The sequence below is a fragment of the Balaenoptera musculus genome, chromosome 11, assembly GCF_009873245.2.
Source record: "Balaenoptera musculus isolate JJ_BM4_2016_0621 chromosome 11, mBalMus1.pri.v3, whole genome shotgun sequence".
NCBI lineage: Eukaryota > Metazoa > Chordata > Mammalia > Artiodactyla > Balaenopteridae > Balaenoptera > Balaenoptera musculus.
In genome coordinates, this window is record NC_045795.1 from 20,676,650 (window position 1) to 20,703,175 (window position 26,526).

General features: G+C 41.1%; 1 protein-coding gene across 4 annotated transcripts; it reads left to right on the forward strand.

Annotated features, from left to right (window-relative positions):
• The first annotated feature begins 10,278 nt into the window (after window positions 1-10,278).
• TRIM38 (tripartite motif containing 38) lies at window positions 10,279-25,454 on the forward strand. Of its 4 annotated transcripts, none has more exons than XM_036869181.1 (8): window positions 10,279-10,607; window positions 10,756-10,791; window positions 12,210-12,755; window positions 15,855-15,950; window positions 18,055-18,285; window positions 19,296-19,318; window positions 19,414-19,526; window positions 24,750-25,454. In XM_036869181.1, exons 3-8 carry the CDS (start codon window positions 12,357-12,359, stop codon window positions 25,271-25,273), a joined length of 1,386 nt encoding a protein of 461 aa, XP_036725076.1. In that variant the 5' UTR covers window positions 10,279-10,607; window positions 10,756-10,791; window positions 12,210-12,356; the 3' UTR covers window positions 25,274-25,454. The 4 variants fall into 4 exon arrangements, with proteins under 4 accessions (XP_036725076.1, XP_036725073.1, XP_036725075.1 ...); XM_036869178.1 differs by having other exon boundaries at window positions 10,279-10,579; XM_036869180.1 differs by having other exon boundaries at window positions 10,279-10,558.
• Window positions 25,455-26,526: the final 1,072 nt, after the last annotated feature.

The following is a 26,526-nucleotide window of genomic DNA, read 5'->3' on the forward strand; positions in this document are numbered from 1 at the left end:
CTGAAGCATCTGAGAATAAGTTGTAGGTCTCATCCTTTTTTAGCTTTAATACTTTATCCCTAAATTTGAACTTTGCCAGCTGTCCCAATGTGTCTCTTATAACATTTCCCTCCCTCAATTCAGGATCACACATTGCATTTAGTTGTCATGTTTCTTTAGTCTCTTTTAATCTGGAAAAGTTCCTCAGCTTCTTTATCCTTCATGACAGTGAGTTTTTAAAGATTATTGGTGAGGTGTTTTATAGATTGATTTTTTAAACTTCCCAGCAATGTGCCCTTGAAGACCAAAGAGGTATTGGCAGCAGAGTTTGAAACAAGTGTAAGATACATAGGAACCACAGAAAAGGGTGTGATCCAAGGGCTGAAGGCCTTATCATCCCACTACTGCTTTATCAGGTATAGATCTAGGGACCTGGCAGCACCTTCACTGTCCTGAAGGGTGTTAGAATGTAGAGGAGTCTTCCTAGAGGTGGGAGACTTATGGGAAGGGAGGCTGAGATTGAGTTTGGCTGTGTCTGAGTCAGGGAAGGGTTTTTGTTCATCTCTGGATGGAATCAAGTTCTGTCTGTAGGTAAAGGGTCCTTGAGATCTAGATTTAAGCTGTCTGGGCCCCTCTGAGGGGAGGGGATTGGGTGAGAAAGAGGAAGGGCCTAGCTTGGAATGAGCAAACAAACAGGTTCATTCTCCACCTTACCCCAGCACTCTGGACCAACAGTGATTATGAATTTTCCCAGCCATGTAATCACTCCATAAAGGAAATGTGCACGGGAAAGGGGAGGAAGGAGATGTGAGCTCTGCTGAATGCCTGACTATTTCATTCCCAGATTTATTTGTTTTTGTTTTTTGTTTTTTTTGGCTGTGTTGGGTCTTAGTTGCGGCGTGTGGGATCTGTCATTGCAGCGTGCGGGCTTCTCTCTGGTTGTGGCGTGCGGGTTTTTCTCTCTCTAGTTGTGGCACGTGGGCTCTGTAGTTTGCAGCCTGCGGGCTCTCTCACTGAGGCGCCTGCGGGCTCAGTAGTTGTGGCACGTGGGCTTAGTGGCCCTGCAGCATGTGGGATCTTAGTTCCCCGAACAGGGATCGAACCTGCGTCCCCCCTACATTGGAAGGTGGATTCTTTACCACTGGACCACCAGGGAAGTCCCCCCAGATTTGTTTGAAATCAATCCACCTCATGTAGTCCAGGCTCTCAGTCCTGAACTTCCAAATAATATGGAATATTTTTAATGACCCTTGACATTTTTTACAAGAGTCTTTCTGTAACTCCTGGACTCCCTTCTTCTGCTGGTGAAATTTTACTTCTTCTTCAGAACATAGCTCAGAGGTTACCACCTCTGCAGAAGTATCCAAGTTCTGCCAAGAGTTACTTGCTTCTTTGTTTTTCTTCCTCAGCCTCAACACTTTTTCTTACCTTGTATAACATTTAGAATATAATTATTTTTTAAAAAATATTTTAACTTTCTGGAAACTTTTAAAGGAAATACATTTTTTTTAGTTGATATATCCATAGGGTCCAGCCTAGTGTCTGCCATAAAAAAGCTGTTCAATAAATGCTCATTGGGTGAATAAATGAATACATTTTTAAATGAGTGGATTTAATTGCCATCGTTAGTATGAATCACTTAAAATCATTGATAAGAGCCAGATTAAATTTACATTTCTTTAATATTGGTCAAAGAAGTAGTTATGCTTTCATAAAGACAAAACCATAGGAACATAAGCCACCAAAAATGCAAGAGTGCCATCTATTGGTAACATATAAACAGATAAGCACTAAGAAGCCGGTAAAATATGTTTTACTTTTGAATAATGTGGTCCCTTAGGTAGCTTGTATAAAATGTGAAAGAAAGATGGGAGCAAAATTGACAGATGTTATATGATATTTTTCCTGGAAAATATTTTATACTAGTAATTGTGCAAAATGTAAAGATTTTTAAATGAAAAAGAAACCTACAACCAGAAAACAAGAAACATTATACAAAATGATAACTATTGAAAGTTTTTTCCCACTTCTGTCCTTCCCCCCTAGATTAGGAAATAAAATTAGGATGCCAACTATTTCAATTTAATGTTCAATGTTTGTATGGGATATACTAGCCACTGTAGTAATGGAAGAAAAATAAAGGTAAATGTTAAATGTTAATTGTCCAAATACTTCAATTAAAAGGCAAAGATTATTAGAATGGCTTTTAAAAATGTACGAACTGAACATATGTTAGCTAGAACAAAAACACCTGAAATATAAAAACACAGATAAGTTTAAAATAAATGTGTAGAAAAACATGTACTATGCAAACAGTAAGCATAAAAAGACTGGATTATCTATATTAAAAACAGATAAAGTAGAGTTGAAGACAGAGAACATTTTCAGAGATAAAGAGTGACATTTTATATTGGTAAAAGGGTCAGTTCACCAGGATAGCATAATCATAAATGTGTATGAACTTAATGACAAAGTTTCAAAATACATGAAGTAAAAATGGAAAGAATTAAAGGGAAAAATAAGCAATTCTACAATCCCAGTTGGAGATTTTAGTACCTTTCCTACAGTAATGATTGAATAACTAGGTAAAATATATGAAAAGTCATAGAAGATCTGAAAAACCTTATCTATCACCTTGAATGAATTGATATTTATAGGATATTATACTGAATATTTGCATCCACATTTTTTCAAGTACACATGGTTACATTCATAATGATAGACTATATTCTGGGCCACTATACAAGTCAATAAATTTAGAGGGATGTAAATCCTATAGAGTATGTTATCTGACCTCAGGAGAGATAAGTTAGAAATCAATAAAAAATAAGATATCTAGGGGAAAACCCCCAATATTTGGAAATCAAACATACTTCTAAATAATCTACCACTTTAAAAATCATAAGAAAAATTATAAAGTATTTGAAATACAGAATAATGAAAATAAGGCATACAAAACTTTGTGAGAGGCAACTAAAACAGTGCCTAGAGGAAAGTTTATAGCTTAAACTGTTTACATAGAAAACAAAGATAATAAAAATCAGAGCTTAGATCCTGTGAAGGTGGTATATTTAAGAGAAGACACACACCTCCATCACCACCTATAAAACTGAGATCCCAAAGGATGATAAATGTGAACTAGAAGTAAACAGATCTCACTTCCTGGAAACTGCAAGAATTCTGGGAACTCTGGTGCTGAGCAGAGCAGGGAACAAAGAAAAGAAAGAGAGAGAGAGAGAGAGAGACACTCTGGTAAGTTGTAACCACAAGCCAATTTTTATACATATTTGGGGCAAAATTTCACGTCACTTGGGTTATCAAAAAAACAACAACAACAAAAGCAAAAAACCCTCAAGCCATGAACTGAGTTTACTTCTTGACTGGTAGTATGCTAGCTGCCAGGCAAAAGCAAACACAAATCACCTCTGGAGGAAAGCACTTTCATCCCAGTCCTCAAAACCACAAATAATTTTACGAGAACAATGAAGAAAATAATAGTAAAACAACCAAGCACACAGAATGGACTGGAGGGCGAGAAGCAAGAATAGATGAAGAGAGACTAGTTAGGAAGTTTCAATAAACCTGTGAAAAGTGACGGTGGACGATTTGTGTATTTCTGTTTAAAGTGAGTTTCTTGTAGACAACATATAGATGGGGCTTGATCTGTGTGTGTGTGTGTATTCAATCTGACAACCTCTGCCTTTGAATTGGAGTATTTAGATCATTTACGTTAAATGTGATTATTGAGGGCTTCCCTGGTGGCGCAGTGGTTGAGAATCTACCTGCCAATGCAGGTGACACAGGTTCAGCCCTGGTCTGGAAAGATCCCACATGCCGTGGGGCAACTAAACCCGTGTGCCACAACTACTGATCCTGTGCTCTAGAGCCTACAAGCCACAACTACTGAGCCTGCGTGCGACAACTACTGAAGCCCGCGTGCCTAGAGCCCGTGCTCCACAAGAGAAGCCACCGCAATGAGAAGCCCGCGCACTGCAACCAGAGACAAGCCCACGTGCAGCAACAAAGACCCAATGCAGCCAAAAATAAATAAATAAATTTATTTTTAAAAAATGTGATTATTGATATGTGTAGATTTAAGTCTGTCACCTTATTATTACTTTTCCATTTGTTCCATCTATTCTTTGTTCCCTTTTCCCTCATTATTCTCTTCTATTGAACAACTTGAATAGTTTTTGATTCTATTTTATTTCTTTTTGTGGTTTATTAGCCATAATTCTTTGTTTTGTAATTTCAGTGGTTACTTTAGACTTTATAGTGTACATCATTAATTTATCACAGTCCATTTTCAGGTGATATACCACTTATATAGAATAAGAACCTTAAAATTGTTATTCCATCTCTCTTTCTTACTTTTGTGCTGGTGTTACCTTGCATTTTACTTTTAAATCTTATAAATTCCACATACATTGTTACTATTTCTGCTAAACAGTCGACCACTTTTTACAGAGATTTAAATAACATTTAAAAATTTTTAACCTATTTTCCCGTGAAGTCACAATTGCTGGTGCTCTTTATTCTTTTGTGCAGATTGGTATTTCAATTTGGTATCTTCTGTCTAAAGAACTTCTTTTAATATTTCTCATAGTTCTAATCTGCTGATTAGGTGTTTATTGCTTTTGGTCAGATAAAGAAAAAATATTTTACAATATTTCAGTTAAGGGCTGAGTCAATTTTAAAAAACAAGATTATCCACTAACAAAATATTTAATTGTACAGGTGATTTTTTAAAATAAAACAGAAAACTTACATCTATGGTGTAATGAACATCATTCAATTCCTACATGTGACTAGACGAATTCCTTTATCTTTCATGTATCTGAAATAGTCCTTATTTCACCTTCGTTTTTGAAAAATATTTTTGCTAGGTAAAATATTCTAGGCCTTTCATTACTTTACAGATTTTACTCCACTGTATTCTTGCTTGCATTGTTTCCAATGAGAAATCTGTGATCTATGTTTGTTCCTCTATACATAATATGACTTTTGTTCTTGGTTACTTTTAAGAATCTTTTCTTTATTGTTGATTTTGAGTAATTTGGTTATGTTATGTATTGGTTTAGTTTTGCTCCTGTTTCTCATGCTTATGGTTCATTGAGATTCATGGATTAGTAGGTTTATAGTTTTCACCAAATTTCAAAACACTTCAGCCATTATTTTTTCATATATTCTTTTTTGTCTCTTCTTCCAATTTTTCCTCTCCTTTAGGGACAGCAAGTACATATATATTTGAGACTTAAAGCTTTTCCACGACTCATTGGTGCTGTAGTCACTTTTTATTTTTATTCTCTTTTCTCTCTGCATTTCATTTATATAGTTTCTATTGCTATGCCTTCTAGTTCACTACTTGTTTCTTTTGCAAAGTCTAATCTGTCATTAATCCTATCCAGAGTACTTTTTATCTCATAGTTTCCATCTCTAGAAGTTTAATTTGGGTCTTCTAAAAATCTTTCAGGTCTCTATTTAACTTTTTGAACATATGGAATGCAGTTATAAAAACATTCTAAATGTCTTTATCTGCTAATCCCAACACCTGTGTCAGTTCTGGGTGAATTTTGATTGATTGATTCCTCTCTTATCCTAGGATATATTTTCCTTCTTGTTTGCATATCTGTTTTTTTCCAATATTAAATTTTTATCAAGATATATTTCATATACCATAAAACACACCTTTTTAAAGTGTACAATTCAGTGGTTATAGTGTATTCACAAAGTTGTACAATCATTATCACTAACTAAATTCCAGAACATTTCAAGATCTTCAACAAGAAGCCCTATATCCTTAAGTAGCAATTCCCCATTACCTCCTCTCAGCCCCTGGCAACTACTAACCTACCTTCTGTCTCTATGAGTTTGCCTATCTTAGACATGTAATGTAAAAAGACTCATACAATACGTGTTATTTTTGTGTCTGGCTTCTTTCATTTAGTATGTTTTCAAGGTCCATCAGTGTTGGAATGTGTATCAGTACTTCATTCTTTTTTATGGCTGAATAATATTCCACTGTATGGATTTAACACATTGTATGTGTCCATTGATCAGTAGATGGACATTTGGGTTGTTTCCACTTTGGGGGTACTGTGAATAATGCTACTATAAACAATCATATACAAGTTTCTACATGAGTATGTTTTCAATTCTCTTAGGTATTTACAGAGAAGTAGAATTGCTGGATCATATGATAACTCTATGTTTAACTTTTTAGAGAACTACCAAACTGTTTTCCAAAAACATTGTACCATTTTACATCCCCACAAGCAATGTATGGGGTTCCAATTTCTCCACTTGTTATTGTCTGGTTTTTTATTATTATTATTATTATTATTATAGCTATCCTAGAGGATGTGAAGTGGTATCTCGTGGTTTTGTTTTGCATTTACATAATGACTAATGTTGTTGAATATCTTTTCAGGTGCTTATTGGGTACTTGTATGTCTTCTTTGGAATAATGTATACTTAGATCCTTTGCCCATTTTTAAGTTGGATTATTTATCTTTTTGTTATTGGGTTGTAGGAACTTTTTATATACAAGTTACAATTCTAGATACAAGTCCCTTGTCAGATATATAATTCACAAAAATCTTCTCCCATTCTCTGGGCTGTCATCTCATTTTCTTAATGGAGTCCTATGAAGCTCAAAAGTCTTTAATTTTGATGCTCTCCAACTCACCTATTTTTTCTTTTATTGCTTGTGTTTTTGGTGTCATCCAAAAAACCATTGCTAAGTTAAGATTACAAAGATTTGCCCCAAAGTTTTCTTCTCAGTGTTTTATGGAGTTTTAGTGCTTACACTTAGATCTTTGTTTCATTTTGAGTTATTTTTGTATATGGTGTGAGGTAGGGCTCCAAATACATTCTTTTGCATATGGATTATCCAGTTGTCCCACTATTGTTTGTTAATAAGATTATTCTTTGTACATTGAATTGTTTTGGCACTCTTGTTAAAACTAATTGACCATAAACGTATGGGTTTATTTCTAGACTCTTTACTAAATTTTATTACTCTATAGGTTTATCCTTATGATAGTACCACATAGCCTTGATTACTGTAGTGTTATAGTAAGTTTTGAAATTGCAAACTGCGAGTCCTGCAACTTTGATCTTTTTAAAGATTGTTTTGGTTATTGTGGGCCTCTTGTATTTCCAGATGAATTTTAGGATAAGCTTGCCAATGTCTAAAAAAAAGCCAGCTGGAATTTTGATAGGCATGCACTGAGTCTGTAGAACAACTTGGGAAGTACTGCTAATTAACAATATGAAGCCTTCTAATCCATGAACATGCAATGTCTATTTATTTAGGTCAATTTAATTTCTTTCAATGATGTTTTGCAAATTTCAGTGTACAATTTTATTTTGCTTTTGTTAATTTTATTCCTAAGAATTTTGTTATTTTTGATGCTATTATAAATGATTATTTCCTTAATTTTATTTTCAGATTATTCATTGCTAGTATATAGACATACAATGAAATTTTATATATTGATCTTGTATCCTGCAACCTTGCTGAACTCATTTATTAGATCTATATTTTTTGTATACGGATTCCTTAAGATTTTCTATATACAAAATTATGTTATTGGCAAATAGAATATTTGTCTTCTTCCTCTTAAATCTGGATGCCTTTTATTTCCTTGAACCTTCGGTACAATGTTGAACAGAAATGGTAAGAGCACACATCCTTTTCTTGTTAGGTGTGCTATTACCAGCTCTTCCTAGGGCCAGCCAAGGAAAATGCTCCTCAAGTCCCAGCTCACCTCAGAGCAGGCTTCAGTGAAACAGTCATCTATATTATGAGAGATATAGGTACAAACTATTTGCAAAGGGTGCTAGACTTCTTTGGAGAAGTCTTTGTTATGCTCATCATTCTGAATAGCTCAGATAAGTCTTCTCTCAGGCTTTTTTTTTTAAACCTATAATCCTGTGTCCTCTCTTCTTACCTCTGGGTGTTGCTTCCTCTCTCCCCTTTGCTCATCTGAAAAGTTTGTCCTCAAGATCACTTTTGCAGTGTGCTCTTATCAAACCTCTGCTAAGCTCTCTTTCTCAGAAGCCTAGGTCTTCTCTTTCATTTTCATTTTCTTCCAGTTCAAATCATTAATATATCCTACAGGAGAGAGAAACAGCTCTCTAGAAAACCAGTAGCCATCATGGGTTCTGGTATTTTCTGGCACTATTCGCCATGTTAACTTGCCTACCACCTCCAACATGTACATACACACACTCTGCTCACACTTCACAGACACACCCCATTGCACGTATCACACAAACACAAACCATGTATCACAGTCCACACCTAGCACACACCACCCCACACCCCACAACATACACTGTACACACACACATACACACGCATACCAGACACCATATCACACAAATCACACACATGCAAGCATGCATCACAGACTACATATAGCACAAACCATCACACATCTCACATATCACCCACGCCACACTACATACATTACACACATGTGTGCACACCTCCTATGATGTGTGTTTAGTGCAGCATAGAAAGTTACTCTCTTGTTTAACACATACCACTATGCCTGGAACCACTCTAAACACTCGAGATTCATCAATTAAAAACACAGACAAAACTCTCCACCGCTGTGGAATTTGCATTCTCATGCAGGAGGCAGACAATAAGCAAGATACATAAATAAAATATTCAGTAATAAGTGCCATGGGAACAAAAGAGAGCACTGTTAGAGGGCTTGGGAGTGGGGCAGGGGTGTAACTGTAAACTAGGTGGTCGGAGTAAGCCTGACTGAGAAGAGACACCTGAAGGAGTTGAGGGAAGGCACCCTAGGGATATCTAAGGGATGACTGTTCCCCACAGAAGGAACAGCCAGAGTCCAGGCCTTTTTAAGGAGACTCCAGTGACCCACTCCCCATTCTGGGTCTTCAGCTTCCTACAGCCCAGACTCGCAGGGTCAAGCCCAGCCTCACTTAGTGGAGGGGATGCATCCCCCATGGGGCAGCTCCGATTGGTCTCTCCCTAGGCTCACCTTTGGAGAACAGATCTCTGAAGCCTCATCTGCATCCCTCTCCCCTTTAAGACCTGCAGCTCTCTGTGTGAACCTGTCCCTCCTTCATGCAACAAGAAACAGGTGCAAGATGGGGCAGCTCTCACAAGACAGTCCCCATCATGAGCTTGATGCTTTTGTCTTGCTTTTGTTGCCTGTAGTGGCAGTCTGTTTTCTTTTGGGCATTCACTAGCTTCCTTTTCCTGATCCTTTGACAGGACAAATTTGGAGTGAGCTGTGCCTACGTCCAGAGTCACAGCCACAACAATGAAAGTCGTGGGAATCTGTAAGGAGTCATCATTGGATCAGGGATACAGGGGTTCGTTCTTTCTCTTCTGTCTGTGTGCTGGTTGCCTCAGGAGTAGATCTGTCCTGTACTGTGTACAGGGCCTGCTACCACAGGACATGCCTGAGCACGATGATTCAGTCACCTGGTGGCAAAATGGCAGAAGGCCCTGTGGGCACCCAGGAGGATGCAGTGCTGAAGAGAGACTCCTGTTTGGGTGGGAAGAGAAGAGCCTGTTTCACAATTTTGCCTCCAGCCTGAGCTGCTGGACCAGCAGGACTGTGGCTGCACCCAGCTCCCCCCAGGCTCCATCTGTGGGTCCGCTGCCCTGAGCACGGGCTTCCACGAGCTTTCAGGGTCAGCAGCTGACCTGCCAGGCCAGGGGCCCAGAGTTTACCCCAGGCAGCTCTCAGAAGCCAAATTTAACTTCCCCTGCCTGTGTCCTCAGCCTTCCTTACTGGCTCCTTTGGGCCACTGCATATATTTATTTCCTAAGCAAACACTTGTTGCGCACTTATCATAAATACCTCTTACACCTAAGGCTATAAATGTGGCAGTGTCTTATTTATTTTTTGCCCATTAAATAATAACTCTAACTGTGGGCCATTAGTGGCTCCCGTTTGCTGGCCTTGGTGCCTGACTCCGATAAGTATTTGATAAGTATTTGAATCTTGCGGAGGGATACCGAGGAGGAAAATGAGACACAGCATCAGGACAGAAAAGAATGGGAGAACGGCTTGAGCAAATTCTCTGATACCGATGAGCCCTATTATTGTACCGCCCCTTTTTTCACCATACTCTTCAGAGCAGTTATAAAACAATCAGCGACTAAAAATAGTAAAGCATAACATCAGCCAGAAAGGCTTATAAATCCCAAGGGGGTTGGTGGCAAAAGTAGAAAGATCTCACGTCAGAGTCTGTGAACTCTGCAGACTTCCTGCTTTTAGATCCTCTGTGCTGGGGTCACAAAAGAGTTTACTGAATTATTAACTTGTCCCTTCGTTTTATTACTGTAAAAGAAAAATATTTTTCCTACAGTCTCCCCTCCCTTTCAGGACAAGCTGAGTGTAAAAGCTACGGGCAATTTCACGAGCTTCCTCCCCGGATCTACAGGGCGGCACCTCCCACAGCAGTTTCACTTCTGAGTTTAGACCAGTCTGAGTTAACTTCCTCACCCAGATCTCAGGAACCGGCAGCGACCAGCGACGGAGGGAGCTAGCAGTGCATATGTGCTCGCTGCATGGTGAAGGGAGTGAGAAGGGTCCAGGCCCAGGTTTTTTCGGTGGAGGGAAAGGAGACGTGTGTGTGTGTGTGTGTGTGTGTGTGTGTGTGTGTGGTGGGCGGCACGGGGAAGGGAGTTTGTTTCCTGATAACAGCTGCTGGAACTCTGAAAATGGTTAGGACTTTGCTTCATAGCTCTCACACCCTGTCTGCTTTCTCTTTCGCCAGACTCCATGTCAGATCTCCGAAGATCCAGGATGTGAGGTGAGTGAAGGCCCAGGACAGGAACCATGGGGCCTCAGAGGAGGGGAGGTCCTTCTCCCCGGGAGCAAAGCACCCCTGGCAGAGTGGAGCCTAGTGTATCTCTTGGGGGAGATAACCTGCCAAAGAATAGAAGTCTCCGGAAGGAATTCTCTACGGATCCAAGAGACTGGTCCTGGTTATTAGAGGGACATAGCCTATCCAGTAACTTTAGTTGAATCCCTGCTTTTAATTCTGCCACTGTCAGTTCAAAGGAAAGGCCACTCTCTTCCTCCAGCCTCTGCTGCCCTCCCTGACAAACTCCCAGGAATGGGGAAGCAGGGAGCAGGGCTAGGTTCACGAAGCAGCCGGAGCAGTGGCTGAAGGGACCGAGTCCTTTGTTCTTAGTCACTCCTCCTTTGTCTATTGGTTGTCAGGTCCTCGCTGGTGGATACTAGGTGTCCAGCACCCAGGATCCTACAGAGGCCCCACCTTCCCCATCTGCTTCCCACCTCCCCACATCCTGGGTTCTGCCAACCCTCTGTGTTCCAGTCACCCTGAACTTTTCCTGAGAGAAAAGTCCTGGCCTGAAAAGATAGATAGTCACCTCCCTAGCTCTCCAGGAGCTCTGCACCCCAGGACCAACCTCTTCTCTTCCCAGTTCTCTTTCCAATTCTCTTTTCCTCAGGTCAGGGAGGGCAAAAAAAAACTTGTTGGTTTTTCTGGTTGTCTTTTTTACTTTCATTATCATACTGGTTGGGTCTCCACTGGGGACTTTATTAACCTGGTGTCTTTTGTTCTTTGTGGGGTGGGAGTGAGGGTTTAATTAGAGTCAAATTTAGGGAATTCCTGGCGGTCCAGTGGTTAGGACTCCTCGCTTTCCCTTCCAAGGGCTTGGGTTCAATCCCTGGTCGGGGAACTAAGATCCCACTAGCTGAGAGGCACGGCCAAAACAAACAAACAAGCAACAACAAAAAATTAGAATCAAATGTGATTGTCTCAATGAAATCCTTCATAGACCACCCAGTTACCTGGGTTACCTGGATGTAGGTGTTACTAGCAGTTACAAAGAAATAACTCTGGTACTAATTATTCTTAATATTCATTAGAGCAGTAAAGAGTTTGACAATCCCTCACTGAGTTCTCTCTCTTACTGCAACTTTGCTGAAGAAGTCTGCCTCATTTCTCTATCTCTCTCAGTGCTTGGTCCAAGAAAACTTTTCACAGTAAAGGAATGTCCTCTATCTGGGCTTTCGTGTAGCCACCAATCACCGGCACCTATTAAGCACTGAAATGTGGCTAGTGGGTGTGAGAAACGGAATTTTAAATTCTATTTAATTGTTATTAATTCAAAGTGGCCACATGTAACAGTCACTACCATATTCCACAGCAGAGCTACATTTGATGCATCTTCTATATTCCAATCTATTTCTTCTCGCTAGAGAGAAGACCACGTGACCTGTGGAGGCCAGTGGCAGCCAGTGCATCGGAAAGAGCCTCAGACAAGGTGAAGTTCCATCACTGTGGGAAAGTTCTGGCTGCTTAATCTCTGCCTCTGGATCCAATATTAGAGATTTTCAGGAAAAGCCATGGCCTCAACCCCAATCACCAAGAAGATGAGGGAGGAAGCCACCTGTTCCATCTGTCTGCAACTGATGACCGAGCCAGTGAGCATCAGCTGTGGCCACAGCTACTGCCACTGGTGCATCATGAGCTTCTGTGAGATGCAACCATGGCTGGAGTTGTTCTCCTGTCCCCAGTGTCGGGTGCCATTTAAAATGGCGAGCCTCCGACCCAACAAGCAGCTGGGAAACCTCATTGAAGCCATCAAGGAGATGGACCAGGAAATGTCATGTGAGGAACATGGAGAGAAGCTCCATCTGTTCTGTGAAGACGAGGGCCAGCTCATCTGCTGGCGCTGTGATCGAGGACTGCAGCACAAAGGGCACACCACAGCTCTGGTGGAAGATGCATGCCAAGGTTACAAGGTGAGTGGTGGGCCAGAGGTCCTTGGCGAATACCCGGCCTCATGTTGCCCCCTAAGACCTGAGATTATTTAGCCTGAAGCCCAAGATTAGGATCCTGAAATACAGATTTCATCATGTCATTCTTCTGAAAAGTAGTTTATGATGGGTCCTCACTGAATCAAGGCCTGACGGTCACTCTTGTCCCTATCCACTCTTGCTCTGATGAACTCCTCCCTGTTCTAGAATGCCATGTGCTCCAATGCACACCTGCATGTTTTATTGCCTCACACTGTGTGTGTAATTTGAGAAACCACAATGTGCAAGTCCATGGGATAGAGTCTGAAAACACAGGGGATGAAGACACACCCCCTTTTAGGTATCCTACAGTCTAGTAGCGCAGACAAACCAGCAAAAAGGCTGCCTGGAGTCCCCTGATTTGGATGGTGGAGACGAGCACCAAGGGGTGTGGAGCGGTAACTGAGGAATCTTCCCAAAAGTGACTCTTGAAGAACACATAAAAATTAACCAGATATAGAAGTATGGAGAAGAGAGAGGGCATTCCAGACCGAGGGGCCCACATGTGCAAAGGCACAGCCATGAGAGCGTACCTGACTCGCTGTGACCAGGCCAGAGGGTGTGTGCGGGGAAGGCAGGTGATGTCATGGGAAAGGAAGTCAGGGCCCAGAACTTGGTATCCGCTCGGAATCTAAGCCCTAGCCCAGAGTAGTCCTGGCCACGGGGGGATTTTCATTTGCACAGTGAAGGATCAGGTTGACATTGAAAAGAACATTCTGGTACAGATACAATGAAAGGAATACCAAAGAGTAAAATTCAGATTACTCCTATAAGAAGGGGGAAAGGGAGCAGTTCCAAGCAAGATTCAGGAAGGGGAATGAGTGGAAGGGTTTGGAAGTGATTGGTAATGGAGTATGAAATGGAGGGAGAGGTTTTGGGCAACTCCTGTTTATCACTTAAGAGCATATAAAGGAAGGCTGACCTTTGCTATTGTGGAACGAAGGAGGGGACATGGTCCTGCTGCCTTATTCCTTCTCTGCCCTGGCTAGATTTGAAAAATTCTTGCCCCCAGTGTGAGCTCCTTGTTCCCTCCCCTATGACGTGGAGGTGGTCTTCTATTAAGGTTCTGGGTCCTTCATCAGGACACGTCAATACTGACCACCACTTGGCACATGGCAGCTCTTCCTTAAACTCCATGGAGCAGCTAATTACTGTAATGGGGATATTCCCATTGGAATTATTTTCCCACCAAGTAGTAAAAGGAGCAGCACGGGGTGATGGTTCTAAGCCTTGAGAGTCAGACTGCTTAGTTTGAAATCTTAGTTCTGCTACTTATTAGATGGGTGACTTTGAGCAAAGTTATTTAATGTCTTCATGCCTTGGTTTCCCCAACTATCAATGGGGATAACAGTAGTTCCCTTCCTCTCCAACATACATGCTCAGGAGGTTGTTATAAGCTTTCGGGACATCAATACATGTAAAGCTTAGAATAGCACTTGGCACATAGTGAGGGCAATACAGTCTTTTGCTAACAAGTTCTATAGAACCCTTTCTCGAGAGCACGTGAGAATTGAGTATACTTATTGGCTTTAGGACAAGAGCCGATTCTTTTTCTTTTTAAATCAAGATAAAATTTCTCTTTTTTCTAATTAATTAATTAATTAATTTGGCTGCGTCGGGTCTTAGTTTCGGCGTGCAGGCTCTAGAGTGCACAGGCTTAGTTGCTTAGTTGCCCCGCGGCATGTGGGATCTTAGTTTCCCAACCAGGAATCAATCCTGTGTCTCCTGCATTAGAAGGCAGATTCTTTTTTTTTTTTTAAACATCTTTATTGAAGTATAATTGCCTTACAATGGTGTGTTAGCTTCTGCTTTATAACAAAGTGAATCAGTTATACATATACAATATGTTCCCATTTCTCTTCCCTCTTGCATCTCCCTCCCTCCCACCCTCCCCATCCCACCCCTCTAGGTGGTCACAAAGCACCGAGCTGATATCCCTGTGCTATGCGGCTGCTTCCCACTAGCTATCTATTTTACATTTGGTAGTGGATATATGTCCATGACACTCTCTTACCCTGTCACATCTCACCCCCCCCCCTCCCCATATCCTCAAGTCCATTCTCTAGTAGGTCTGTGTCTTTATTCTCGTCTTGCCACTAGGTTCTTCATGGCCTTTTTTTTTTCCCTTAGATTCCGTATATATGTGTTAGCATACTGTATTTGTTTTTCTCTTTCTGACTTACTTCACTCTGTATGACAGACTCTAACTCCATCCACCTCATTACAAATACCTCCATTTCATTTCTTTTTATGGTTGAGTAATATTCCATTGTATATATGTGAGAAGGCAGATTCTTAACCACTGGACCTTCAGGGAAGTCCCAAGAGCCAGTTCTTTTAGTGTTGATCACAAGTAGCAATTTGGTTTAGCTTAAACTTGCTTTCCATGAAAATGTGAGAAACTATTTTGAAAAATAACCTAAAAGCTTGATATGGATACTAAATCATTTTTAAAGGGCTTCATGATACCATTCTTCAAAAGGTCTCAGAGCTCCCCTCCTCCATTAACTGTTTCTAATAACTTCAGCTGGCATCTTGGTCTGTCTTTCCTTCCTGACTCACCATAATACATACAAAGTTCCATGTGTGCCAAACACTCTGGTATTGGTTCTGTTTGGGTCAGCACATTACTTCATAAAATCTTTTTAGGTGATTATTATCTTGTTTTATGTGTAGAATTTCCCTGACAAGACTGTTAGCGGTGCATATAGCTCAGGCTCAGGGTCAGCAGATGAGCTGGAATCACAGCCCAACCACCCACCAGTTACAGCATCTTGAGCAAGTTATTTATCCCCTTTCTAAGCTTCAGTTTCTGCGGCACAGAAATGATGTTAAAAATCCTACTAACTGCTCAGTGTTGCCAAGGGAATCAAATATGTTACTGCCTATACAGCCTTCAGCATGCTTCCTGGCAAAGTGTAAGGACTCAATACATATTCAATAGTCATGCTATTCTAATAGTCTTGGAGGGCTGGGATGCTCCTTAGGTGCCTAATGAAGAATTGTTGAATTGAAAAGACTTTATTCACCCAATTTTTCCTTCAGGAAAAGCTCCAGGAAGCTGTGACAAAATTGAGGCAACTGGAAGAGGAATGTATGAACTTGAAGGTGTTCACGGCAAAGCAAATAACCGAATGGAATGTAAGAGTTTGGGTTTACTGATCTCAAGCTAGTTTCCATCCTAGAGCTTAGGTACAGGGGACGATTGAGCAAAGCATAGTGATGGCTTATTTTCACTAAACGAGACCAAACAGATAAAACCCAAAGAAGAAAACACATTTGTTTTTATGTCCCTCATTGTCTAATATCTATGAGCATTTATCTCCAACCCCTTCAACCTTTCAGTAGTAACCGGCTAGGATTCCGAAACCTCAGTTAGGAGAAGCAGAACTGGTGTGCCCATTTACCTAGAGCCATTCTTGACTGGGTTTCAGTTCTTAATGTCTCAAAGTACCTTCTGGATTTGAAGGCCTTATTAACCTTATTGCTTTGGCACATGTACCACAGTGCAGGGTATGGCTTTCAGCCTTACAGGTTCAGAAGCCACCCTTTGTGAGCACTAAGAAAACAGAATCACTCCAGGTTGAGGTTCGTATTACTCAAGCTCATTAGACTGAAGAAGGAAATCTATCTGATTTATAAGGAGGACCAGAGTGCTCCAAGAACCTACACACTTGGCACTGTAGCCTCTAGGGTCTGAAAGACTGTTTCCGTGGCTGACCAGCTTCCCCATGATCAGAGATGCATTCCTTTATGGAACTATTTATGTAATTAATCAGCTTACAGTCAAATCCCACAGGCCAGTGAGCCATTTTGCCTCTTTCAGAGGTCTCTTCCAACCTTCCAACCTCTGCCCAATCCTTTGTGTACAGTTGTTAAACGAACTCTCAGAGGACACTCTTGCTTCCCTCATTTCTGGGATCTTGGGCAATGGGGAGGATCTTGATTATAACTAATACATATGGAAACCCTGTCAATGACCCTCTACCACAACATCACAGTCATCAAAACACTGCATGAATTGAAAAAGCACTCATGGAAATTGCAATTCTTATCTCCCCAAATGAAAGCTGAGTCTGACAAGCTGTACCATTTGGTTTCTTATACATAAGGATGAGTAGGTGGACCCGAGTTGGTGGATGACTATTTCATAGTTAACTATGACAAATGCCTGATACCCAGACCTCCCGCTGCTGAGAATCATGGACTCTCCTAATAGCCTGGTTGTCTTAAAGTCCAGTCTTGGTGATGTTCATTACAAGCTTTTGCTTCAAGAAATTCCCTCAGACTCAGAGCTACTTTCTTATATCCTGAATAAAACCTCATTTTTATCTTTGTAACTGATAAAGTTTTTAACCTTGGCCCTAGTCGCATGATTAAATTATCTAGCACTCCTGCACCTTGGCTGAAGAAGGAAATTAATAAGGTGATAACCTCTCCCACATCTGAGTACCCGCCTTTCGGGCATGACTCTGCAGTGGGCAATTTGCGACGTTCTTCCAGCTTGAATGATTCATGGGAAAATAATGTTATGGTAGCTGAGCAAACTTTCTTTTTTTTTTTTTTTTTTTTAAAGAAATTCACGTTCTTATTTATTTATTTATTTTATTGATTGATTGATTGATTGCTGTGTTGGGTCTTCGTTTCTGTGCGAGGGCTTTCTCTAGTTGCGGCAAGCGGGGACCACTCTTCATCGCGTTGCGCGGGCCTCTCACTGTCGCGGCTCTCTTGTTGCGGAGCACAGGCTCCAGACGCGCAGGCTCAGTAATTGTGGCTCACGGGCCCAGTTGCTCCGTGGCATGTGGGATCTTCCCAGACCAGGGCTCGAACCCGTGTCCCCTGCATTGACAGGCAGATTCTCAACCACTGCGCCACCAGGGAAGCCCCAAACTTTCTTTTGTGTATGTATGTGTTAAAATATGCATAATGAAATTTACTGTTTAACTATTTTTATGTGCACAGTTCTTCCTCGTAACTCCTGGTAACCACTATTCTACTTTCTGTCTCTATGAATTTGACTATTCTAGATACCTCATATAAGTGGAATCATAAAATATTTGTTCTTTTTTTTTTCTGGCTTATTTCACTTAGCATAATGCCTTCAAGATTCATCCATGTTTTAGCATGTATCAGAATTTCATTCATTTTAAGGCTGAATAGTATTCCACTATATCTATACTGCATTTTGTTTATCAGTTCATCCATCAATGGACATTTGGTTTGTTTCCACCTTTCTTGACTCTAGGAGAAGACAGAAGTTCAGAAACAAAAAATCCAGTCTGACTTTAAGAATCTCCAGAGCTTCCTGCATGAGGAAGAGAAGTCTTACCTATGGAAACTGGAGAAAGAAAAAGAGCAGACTCTGAGGAGACTGAGGGACAATGAGGCCAAGCTTGAACAGAAGAGCCATGAACTCGAGAGCTACATCCAGGAACTAGAGCATAAATGTCAGGGCTCAGCCCAAAATTTGCTGCAGGTAAGGCCATGCACTTGGAGAAGGGAAGGAAGGTATCTGTTCCTGAGCTTTTAGGAGGAGAATGGTGAGGAAGCATGGGAAGCTGGGCGAGGCCTGTCTGTTTCACTCAAAAATGGCACATTAGTGTAGGGAATTTAAAGTAATGTTTCTTTTGGATACACATCAATATTTGCAAGATGGCCTTCACTAGTCTATAGAGCGGCTTTAGGTGAATCAGAAAAAATATGGATATGGTGGGCTCCTTGGCCAAATGGAACCATGGGATAACTTTTACTACCATTTGCCTCTGTCCCATGTTCACAAAACTCTGACTGTCAAACTGTCTCCTGAAATACTCCTCCAGATGACTGGTGGGTGACAAAGTGGGGCAGCCAAAAGAAGGTTATGAGTGATAACCTTCTCCCTGATTTGCTTGTAGAGCCCTCCAGAGCTCTTTTGGGGCCTTCCTTCAGCTGCATAATGGATCCAGCCCATTAAGACAAACTACGACTGGAGCTGTTTTTTCTATTCCCCACTAATAGAAATGGAGGTCACACTGTAGCCTGAGAATGTAGCATGACTGCCCCACCACATGTGATACCTGCTGCTACCATCTTAATGGCCCAGTCACAGGGGCTATGCATGGATTCACCACTACGGACCTTTGCAATGAATGGTCTCTACTGTGGGCTCACTCTGAAGGAAATTAGGTCACTGAAAGCAAGTCTTTCCAGGGGGAGCATGGGCAAAGCTCTTGGCCCTCTATCCTAAGCAGCCCGCAGGTAGATGTGATTGCAGACACTGCAGCTCTCCACAGACCACAGCAAGGAAGATAACAGATAAACATTCTGATATGCTGAATATCCCAGGGGGCCGGGATGGAAATCATTCTATCTGGGTATCTATCAATATCTAAGGCTAGGGTTACTCTCTTTAATTCTTTGTAAGGAGTGTTTATAGAGAACAGCCCCACATGCCAAGTCCCATGAAATGCTGATGTTCCCACACTTACATTTTGTCTTTCTCCATAGGATGTGAAAGATACTTTGAGCAGGTGAGTCCTGTACAAATGCAGGAGGGAAGGGGTGTGGGTATATAGAGCTGAATGGAATTTACCACTGAAGAATTCTTGGTCTCTGCTTATTCTAGGAGTTGGGCTGTGAAGCTAGAACAACCACAGGCCCTCTCTTTGGACGTTCATACTGTGTGCAATGTTTCTGAGCTTTACTTTGATGTGAAGAAAGTGTTAAGGAGCTACCAAGGTAGGTGAAGAAGCCCTAAATGCTACGGACAGAAGGGACCTTAAGTGGTAACCAAGTTCACCACCTATCCCTGGGCAGGCTCACAGCCAGAGGGGTCATTCAGATATTTTCAGTTGAGCTGTCACCCTCTCCCTTGTTAGTTTGCTCCAGTGCTTAGACAGGGACATGGCGTACTGGTTATCTGTGCAGACCCTTCAAATTCCTGCTCTCTCACTTATCAGCTATGTCATTCCAGGCAAATAACCTCCTCAGTTTTCCCATCTGAAAAATGAAAATATTAACAACTCCCACTTCATTGGGTTGTCGGGAAAATTAAATATGTCAACATGTGTAAAGTGCTTAGCAGTGTCTGGGACATAGTGTTTATTGTTAATATTTTGGTCAATTCTCAGAGCAATGCAAGAAAGGTAGGTGAGTATTATGACTGTGGTCCAAATGTTTTAGGGCCTTGGCCCAGATAACACAGATGGTAAATGTTAGAACCACGACAAAAACCAAGTTTTACCAATTCCAAAGCCTGAGCTTCCTGCTCCTTTGATTCTCTTCATCAGTGCTTGCTATATTTCCACCATCCCTTATCCACAACTACAAGATTCCAAAAGTTCTGAAAACTGACAGTTTTTTCATAACTTGTTTGGCTGCAAAATTGGACCTAACCTAAAATGATTTGGTGGCTGTATTAATTATCTATTGCTGCAGACAAATTTAGTGGTTTAAAGGAACACACATATATTATCTCACAGGTTTTGTGAGATAAAGCTGGGCACAGCTTCGTTGGGTCCTTTGCTTAGGGTCTTACAAGGCTGCAATTAAGGTGTTAGCCTGGGGTCTTCCCTGGTGGCGCAGGGGTTGAGAATCTGCCTGCTAATGCAGGGGACACGGGTTCGAGCCCTGGTCTGGGAAGATCCCACATGCCGCAGAGCAGCTAGGCCCGTGAGCCACAATTACCGAGCCTGCGCGTCTGGAGCCTGTGCTCCGCAACAAGAGAGGCCGCGATAGTGAGAGGCCTGCGCACCGCGGTGAAGAGTGGCCCCCACTTGCCACAACTAGAGAAAGCCCTCGCACAGAAACGAGGACCCAACACAGCCATAAATAAATAAATAAATAAATGATAAAATAAGGTGTTAGCCTGGATGTGTTCTTACCTGGAAGTTAGACTGGGGAAGAATCCTCTCCCAAGCTCACTCAGGTTGTTGGCAGAATTTATTTCTTTATGGTTATGGGACTTAAGGCCCTGGCTTCTTGCTGGCTGTTGGCCAGAGGTTGCCCTCAGCTTCTAGAAGCGAGCCATCAGCTGCTTGCACATGGGCCTCCCAACATGGCCAATTATTTCTTCAAAGTAAGCTCAGGAGAGAGTCCCTAGAGCAAGTCTGCCAGAAAGATGGAGGCTTATAAAATGAAATATAGTCACAGGAGTCACATCCTATCATTTTTGTCATATTCTATTGGTCAGAAGCAATTCACAGGGCCTGCCCACACTCAAAGGAAAGGAACTGCATAAGGGTATGAACACCAAGAGGCAGGATCACGGAAGGCTACCCTTGTGTCTGAGTGACACGGTGGCCAAACCTGAACTGCACTGATATGAGATTATTTAAGGTCTTTATTTATCCCGCTTAGTTTGAATTTATGTTTTACTGCAGAAATATTGATGCGTTAGGTTACAAGACAATGCCTTAGACCCTTCCAGGGGTGGGCACATAATCTAGAGCATCTGTATTGTTTGCCTTTATAACATCAAAAATATTCTGAATTTCAAAACTCATTTGGCCCCAGGGGTTTCAGATAAGGATTATGAACCTGTATTCAGTTTCCCCTCAAGTTAACAAGAACAAACAACAATAACAACTACCAAAAAATAGCAACTCTCTATTTGATCCTATACAGATGCAAGGAAGGACTTTATATTGATTATGTCCAGATTTAACTGAGTTGATTTTTCTACTCTTATCTTTCACAGAAGGCATTACAACATGGTTCAAGTCAATCTGTTTCTAAAATGAGCTCATCTTTTAACTAGATAATTCTTCTTTTTGAAACCCTCATTAGTAAAGCTTTTCTTATTAAAAAAGTAATATAAATAAATTGTAATCAGTCAAACCGTATAGAGAGATATGAAAAAAAAAGTTCAAGGTTTCTCTTACCCTTCTGCAGGTAACAAGACCTAGGTCTTTCTCTATGTTTTTACAAACATTTAATACATAGATCGTCTCTTCCTATTCACCCATTGCTTTTTAAAGCTGTCTAATATTCCATAGTACATCATAACTATATGTAACCATATTCCTACTGATGGAGCTTCAGGCTGCTTTCAGCACTTGGGTATTATAACATTTGCACCAATAACTTTCTAGTCCATACAATCTTATATCCTGGTGCTTTCATTCCTGTAGGGTGTATACCTAAAGCTGGGATTGTTGTTAATCTTAACACATGTTACCAGATTACTTGTTCCAATGTATCAACATGCACTCTCTCACCAGCACCAAGAAAAACGATTCACATATACTGAACACTCTTTCTGTGACAGATGAGAAGAGCTTCACGTGTGTTATCTTGTTTTACACCACAAGCCTCTCTGTAGGAAGCATTTTTTACTTTATAGATAAGGAAACAAACCAAAACACAGAGAGGTTACGTGACTGTTGTAAATTCCCACAACCAGCAGGTGGTAACTCAGGTAGTATCTCTCTAGAACTCACTCTCTTAATCACTCTGCAATGTGGCAAAAAATGAAAATGATGTATTTTTTAATTCATTGTCTTGTGGAGTGGACACTGAAGGTATGTGTAGTTGGTTTTTGTTTGTTTGTTGCTATTACACACAATACTACTGTGAACTTTCTTGTCCATGCTTTCTTGTGTCCTGTGAATGGTTTCCTCTGGGGATATACCTTGAATTAAAAATGCTGCTGTGTAGGGATGCACATCTAATTTTACTAGATACTACAGATCTTGAAATTGTATCACTTTATACCCTACCAGCAACATAAGAGATCCCACTGTTTCTCATCTCCCTGACTCTCTGCTTATAATTTTTGGCCATCTGATGGATTTGAAACGGTACCTAATTGTGGACTTAATTTGAGTTTCTCCAGTGTCACTAGTGAGGTTGAGCTTCTTTCAGTAAGTCCATTAGCCTTCAGGCTTCTTCTGTGTTTTAAGAATTTTTCTTTTGGGTTCTTTTCCTTATTGATTTATGGGAGCTTTTTATAGCCAATATCTTCTGTTATGTGTATGGCATTTTACATTTTCATCCTATCTTTTGATGTATAGAGATTCAAACTTAGAGTAGACACATTTGTCTTCAAGGTCTATGACTTTTGTTTCCAAAGAGCTCAGGCATGAACCATCTTTCTAGTGGTATTACCAACCTGTAAACATTTTAATTTCTCAGCTTGGTTTTCCTGGATCATTCAGGGAATATTAATGAAGCCCAAAACTTTTGTGAGTCAGGCTCATGATAAGGACTGACTGAAGAGAGTTTAATAAAGGGATTATTTACAAAGACGAGGATTTGGGTGATCATCAAGGAACAGTGAAGCAAACCAGGGCTAGGAATAGGTAGGGAGTCATCACCTCCCCAAGGCTTCGGTAACAGATGGAGGGAGCTATAACCAGAGGCAGAGGAATGCAGACCCTCCAAATCATAGCTAGTGGGGAGGGACTTGGGGTACTAAATACTTCTAACTCTATTTCTTTTTGTCCTGTGGTCTCCTCTAGTGCTTCTCACTGGCTTAACCAAATAGCAGTCAGAGGGAAGGGAGCCTGGTTGATGTGTCCATAGGGGTTAGCCTTCCTGGACACAGAGCAGGCTGGAGAAAGGTGGGGAGTGATCTGTAGGGGCAAGTGGAGAACATCCAGCAGTGGAAGTGTTTCCTAATACTTGATTTCCTGTGTTGCCACAGCCCAAATGATCAGTGTTTAACCCAGTAACACAGTGGTTTGCTAACTCTCTTGCTGGACCACCCCATTACCACCTTTCATTTTTAAAATTGCATTGCTGGCCAATATCACACTTTATTATACTTTTTTATGTCTTACTTGACTCTAGTCAGATATTTTTCATGTATATTGGTCTCTGGTGTGTTACTTTATATAATCCCTATAGAGCATTACCTGAAGCAAGAAAGAAGAGCTTACACTTAAAAGTCAGGGGACTAGGTGTGTGTCCTGAAGCCTGGGTAAAATTTTGGGTTTTCCAATAACAAGCTATGACATTAGTTGTGTCGTTTTCCTTCTCTGATCCTCAGTGTTAATGGTAATTTAGTAGAGATGATGAAGGGCTCATTTCTGCTCCAATATTCCATGATTCCTAGAAGTCCTACAAGGGAGAGGAAGGGCTTTGGAGAGGACCGTAACCACGTTAACTCTGGTTAGTTCTGCTCCTTGGCTTCTCTGAGTGACTAAGATGGTGATGATGTTGAAGATGATGATGATGATATCATTACTATTACTACCATTTACAGGGCACTTACTATATACCAGGAATTTTACTAAGCACTAAGCATACATTAGCTCCTTCAATCTTCCCCACCATGCTTGGTGACAGATACAATGATTTCCACTTTATATTTAACAGAACTGAGGCTCAGAGAATGATTTGCCTAAGCTCACAACAGCTAGTAAGAAACAATGTGGTACATATATACAGTGGAATATTACTCAGCCATAAAAAAGAACGAAATGATGCCATTTGTGGCAACGTGGATAGACCTAGAGATTGTCATACTGAGTGAAGTAAGTCAGACAGAGAAAGACAAATATCATATGATATCCCTTATATGTGGAATCTAAAAAAATGGTACAAATGAACCTATTTACATAATAGAAATAGAGTCACAGGCATAGAAAACAAACTTATGGTTACCAGCGGGAAAAGTGGGGGGAGGGATAAATTGGGAGATTGGGATTGACATATTTTCACTACTATATAAAAAATAGATAACTAATAAGGACCTACTGTATAGCACAGGGAACTCTACTCAATACTCTGTAATGGCCTATATGGGAAAAGAATCTTAAAAAGAGTGGTTATATGTATATGTATAACAGATTCACTTTGCTGTACACCTGAAACTAACACAACATTGTAAAGCAACTATACTCCAATAAAAATAAAAATAAAAAAAGAAACAATGCTTGGATTTGAATGCAGGCTGGTTTTATTTAAAATAAACTGTGCTTTCAGCTACAAAAATCATGTCCTTTTTTCTCCCCCCAGTCAGCGTGACTCTGGATCCAGATACAGCTTATTACGAACTAATTCTGTCTGAGGATCGGAGACAAGTGACTCGTGGATGCCCCCAGGAGAATCTTAATATTTCTTCTAGGAGATTTAGTGCCTTACCCTGTATCCTGGGCTGTGAAGGCTTCACCTCCGGAAAACATTACTTTGAAGTGGATGTGGGAGAAGGGACTGGGTGGGATTTAGGAGTCTGTATGGAAAATGTGCAGAGGGACACTGTCATGGTGCAGACGCCTCAGTCTGGATTCTGGGCCATCAGACTGTGCAAAAAGAAAGGCTATGTAGCGCTTACCTCTCCCCTAACTTCCCTTCAGCTGAGGGAGCAGCCCCTGGTTGTGGGGATTTTTCTGGACTTTGAGGCTGGAGTTGTATCCTTTTACAACATGACCACTGGTTCCCACATCTTCACCTTCCCAAAGGCCTCCTTCTTTGACACTCTCCGGCCCTATTTCCAGGTCTATCAATATTCTCCTTTGTTCCTGCCTCCCCCAGATGAGTAAGGGAAGGAGCAAAGTCTCCTCCTTGATTTAACTAGCATAGAGAGTATAATCTGAATCCCATGAGGACAGAAATGTGGTCTCTTTTCTTCGCTGCTATTTCCTTGTACCTAAAACAGTGCTGGGTTTTTAGTGTATACTTAATAAATCTGCCTTGAATAAATGACTGTAATGACTGTAAAAATACCCCAAGTGGTCAGCCTGAGCTGGGGAAAAGCAAGATAATAGTGATGATTATGCTTTGTCCTCTCCATCCCTCTTCAATGGCTTCAGAGTTTCTTGAGTGACCAGGAGGGTGACTCAGAGACCAGGAGGTCTGACTTCTCCCAGTTTGTTTGGTGCCATTTAAACTCATAGATGGGGGATGAGGAAAAGCTTCAATTGTCTCTGTCAACTGCAGAAAAGAGCAGGAAAATAAAAAATGCAATGACTCATCTAACCACTGACATGATTAATAATCTGAGCCATAGTAAGCCATTAATAATCTGAGCCATCAATAATCTGATGTAGTAAGTTTGGATGGCTACCAGACCTGGTGAGATCTGCTTGAGCAATAACCACCCTCCTACCCCCATCTCAGAAGCCAGTTGCAAGTCCAGGTTGTCACCTGTGCTTCTGACTGACTGGCTATACATTGGAGGTTCCCATGATCCCCTCTTTGGGTTTGATCATTTGTTAGAATAGCTCACAGAACTCTGAGAAACACTTTGTTTACTGGTCTCTTATATAATAAAAGATATGATAAAGGATACAAATAAACAACCAAATGAAAAGATACATAGGATGAGGTCCAGAAAGGTCCCTAGCACGGGAGCTTCTGTCCCCATGGAGTTGGAGTACATCACCCTCCCAGCACGTGGATGTGTTCGCCAACTCTGCAGCTCTCCAAACCCTGTACTTTGAGGATTTTTATGGCGGCTTCATCATGTGGGCATGATCAACCATCAATTTAATTTCCAGCCCCTCCTCCGTTCCCGAAGGCTAGGGAGTGAGGCTGAAAGTTCCAAGCAACTAATCACGGCCTGGTTCTTCTGGTGATCAGCCCCCATCCTGATCTATCCAGGAGCCCACCAAGAGTTGCCTCATTAGAGCAAGAGACATTCCTATCACCTAGGAAGTTCCAAGGGATTTAGGAGCTCTGTACTAGGAACCAAGGGAAGAGGCCAATGTGTGTGTGTGTGTGTGTGTGTGTGTGTGTGTGTATTCATGTATATGTGTGTGTATATATATATATATATATACACACATACATATGT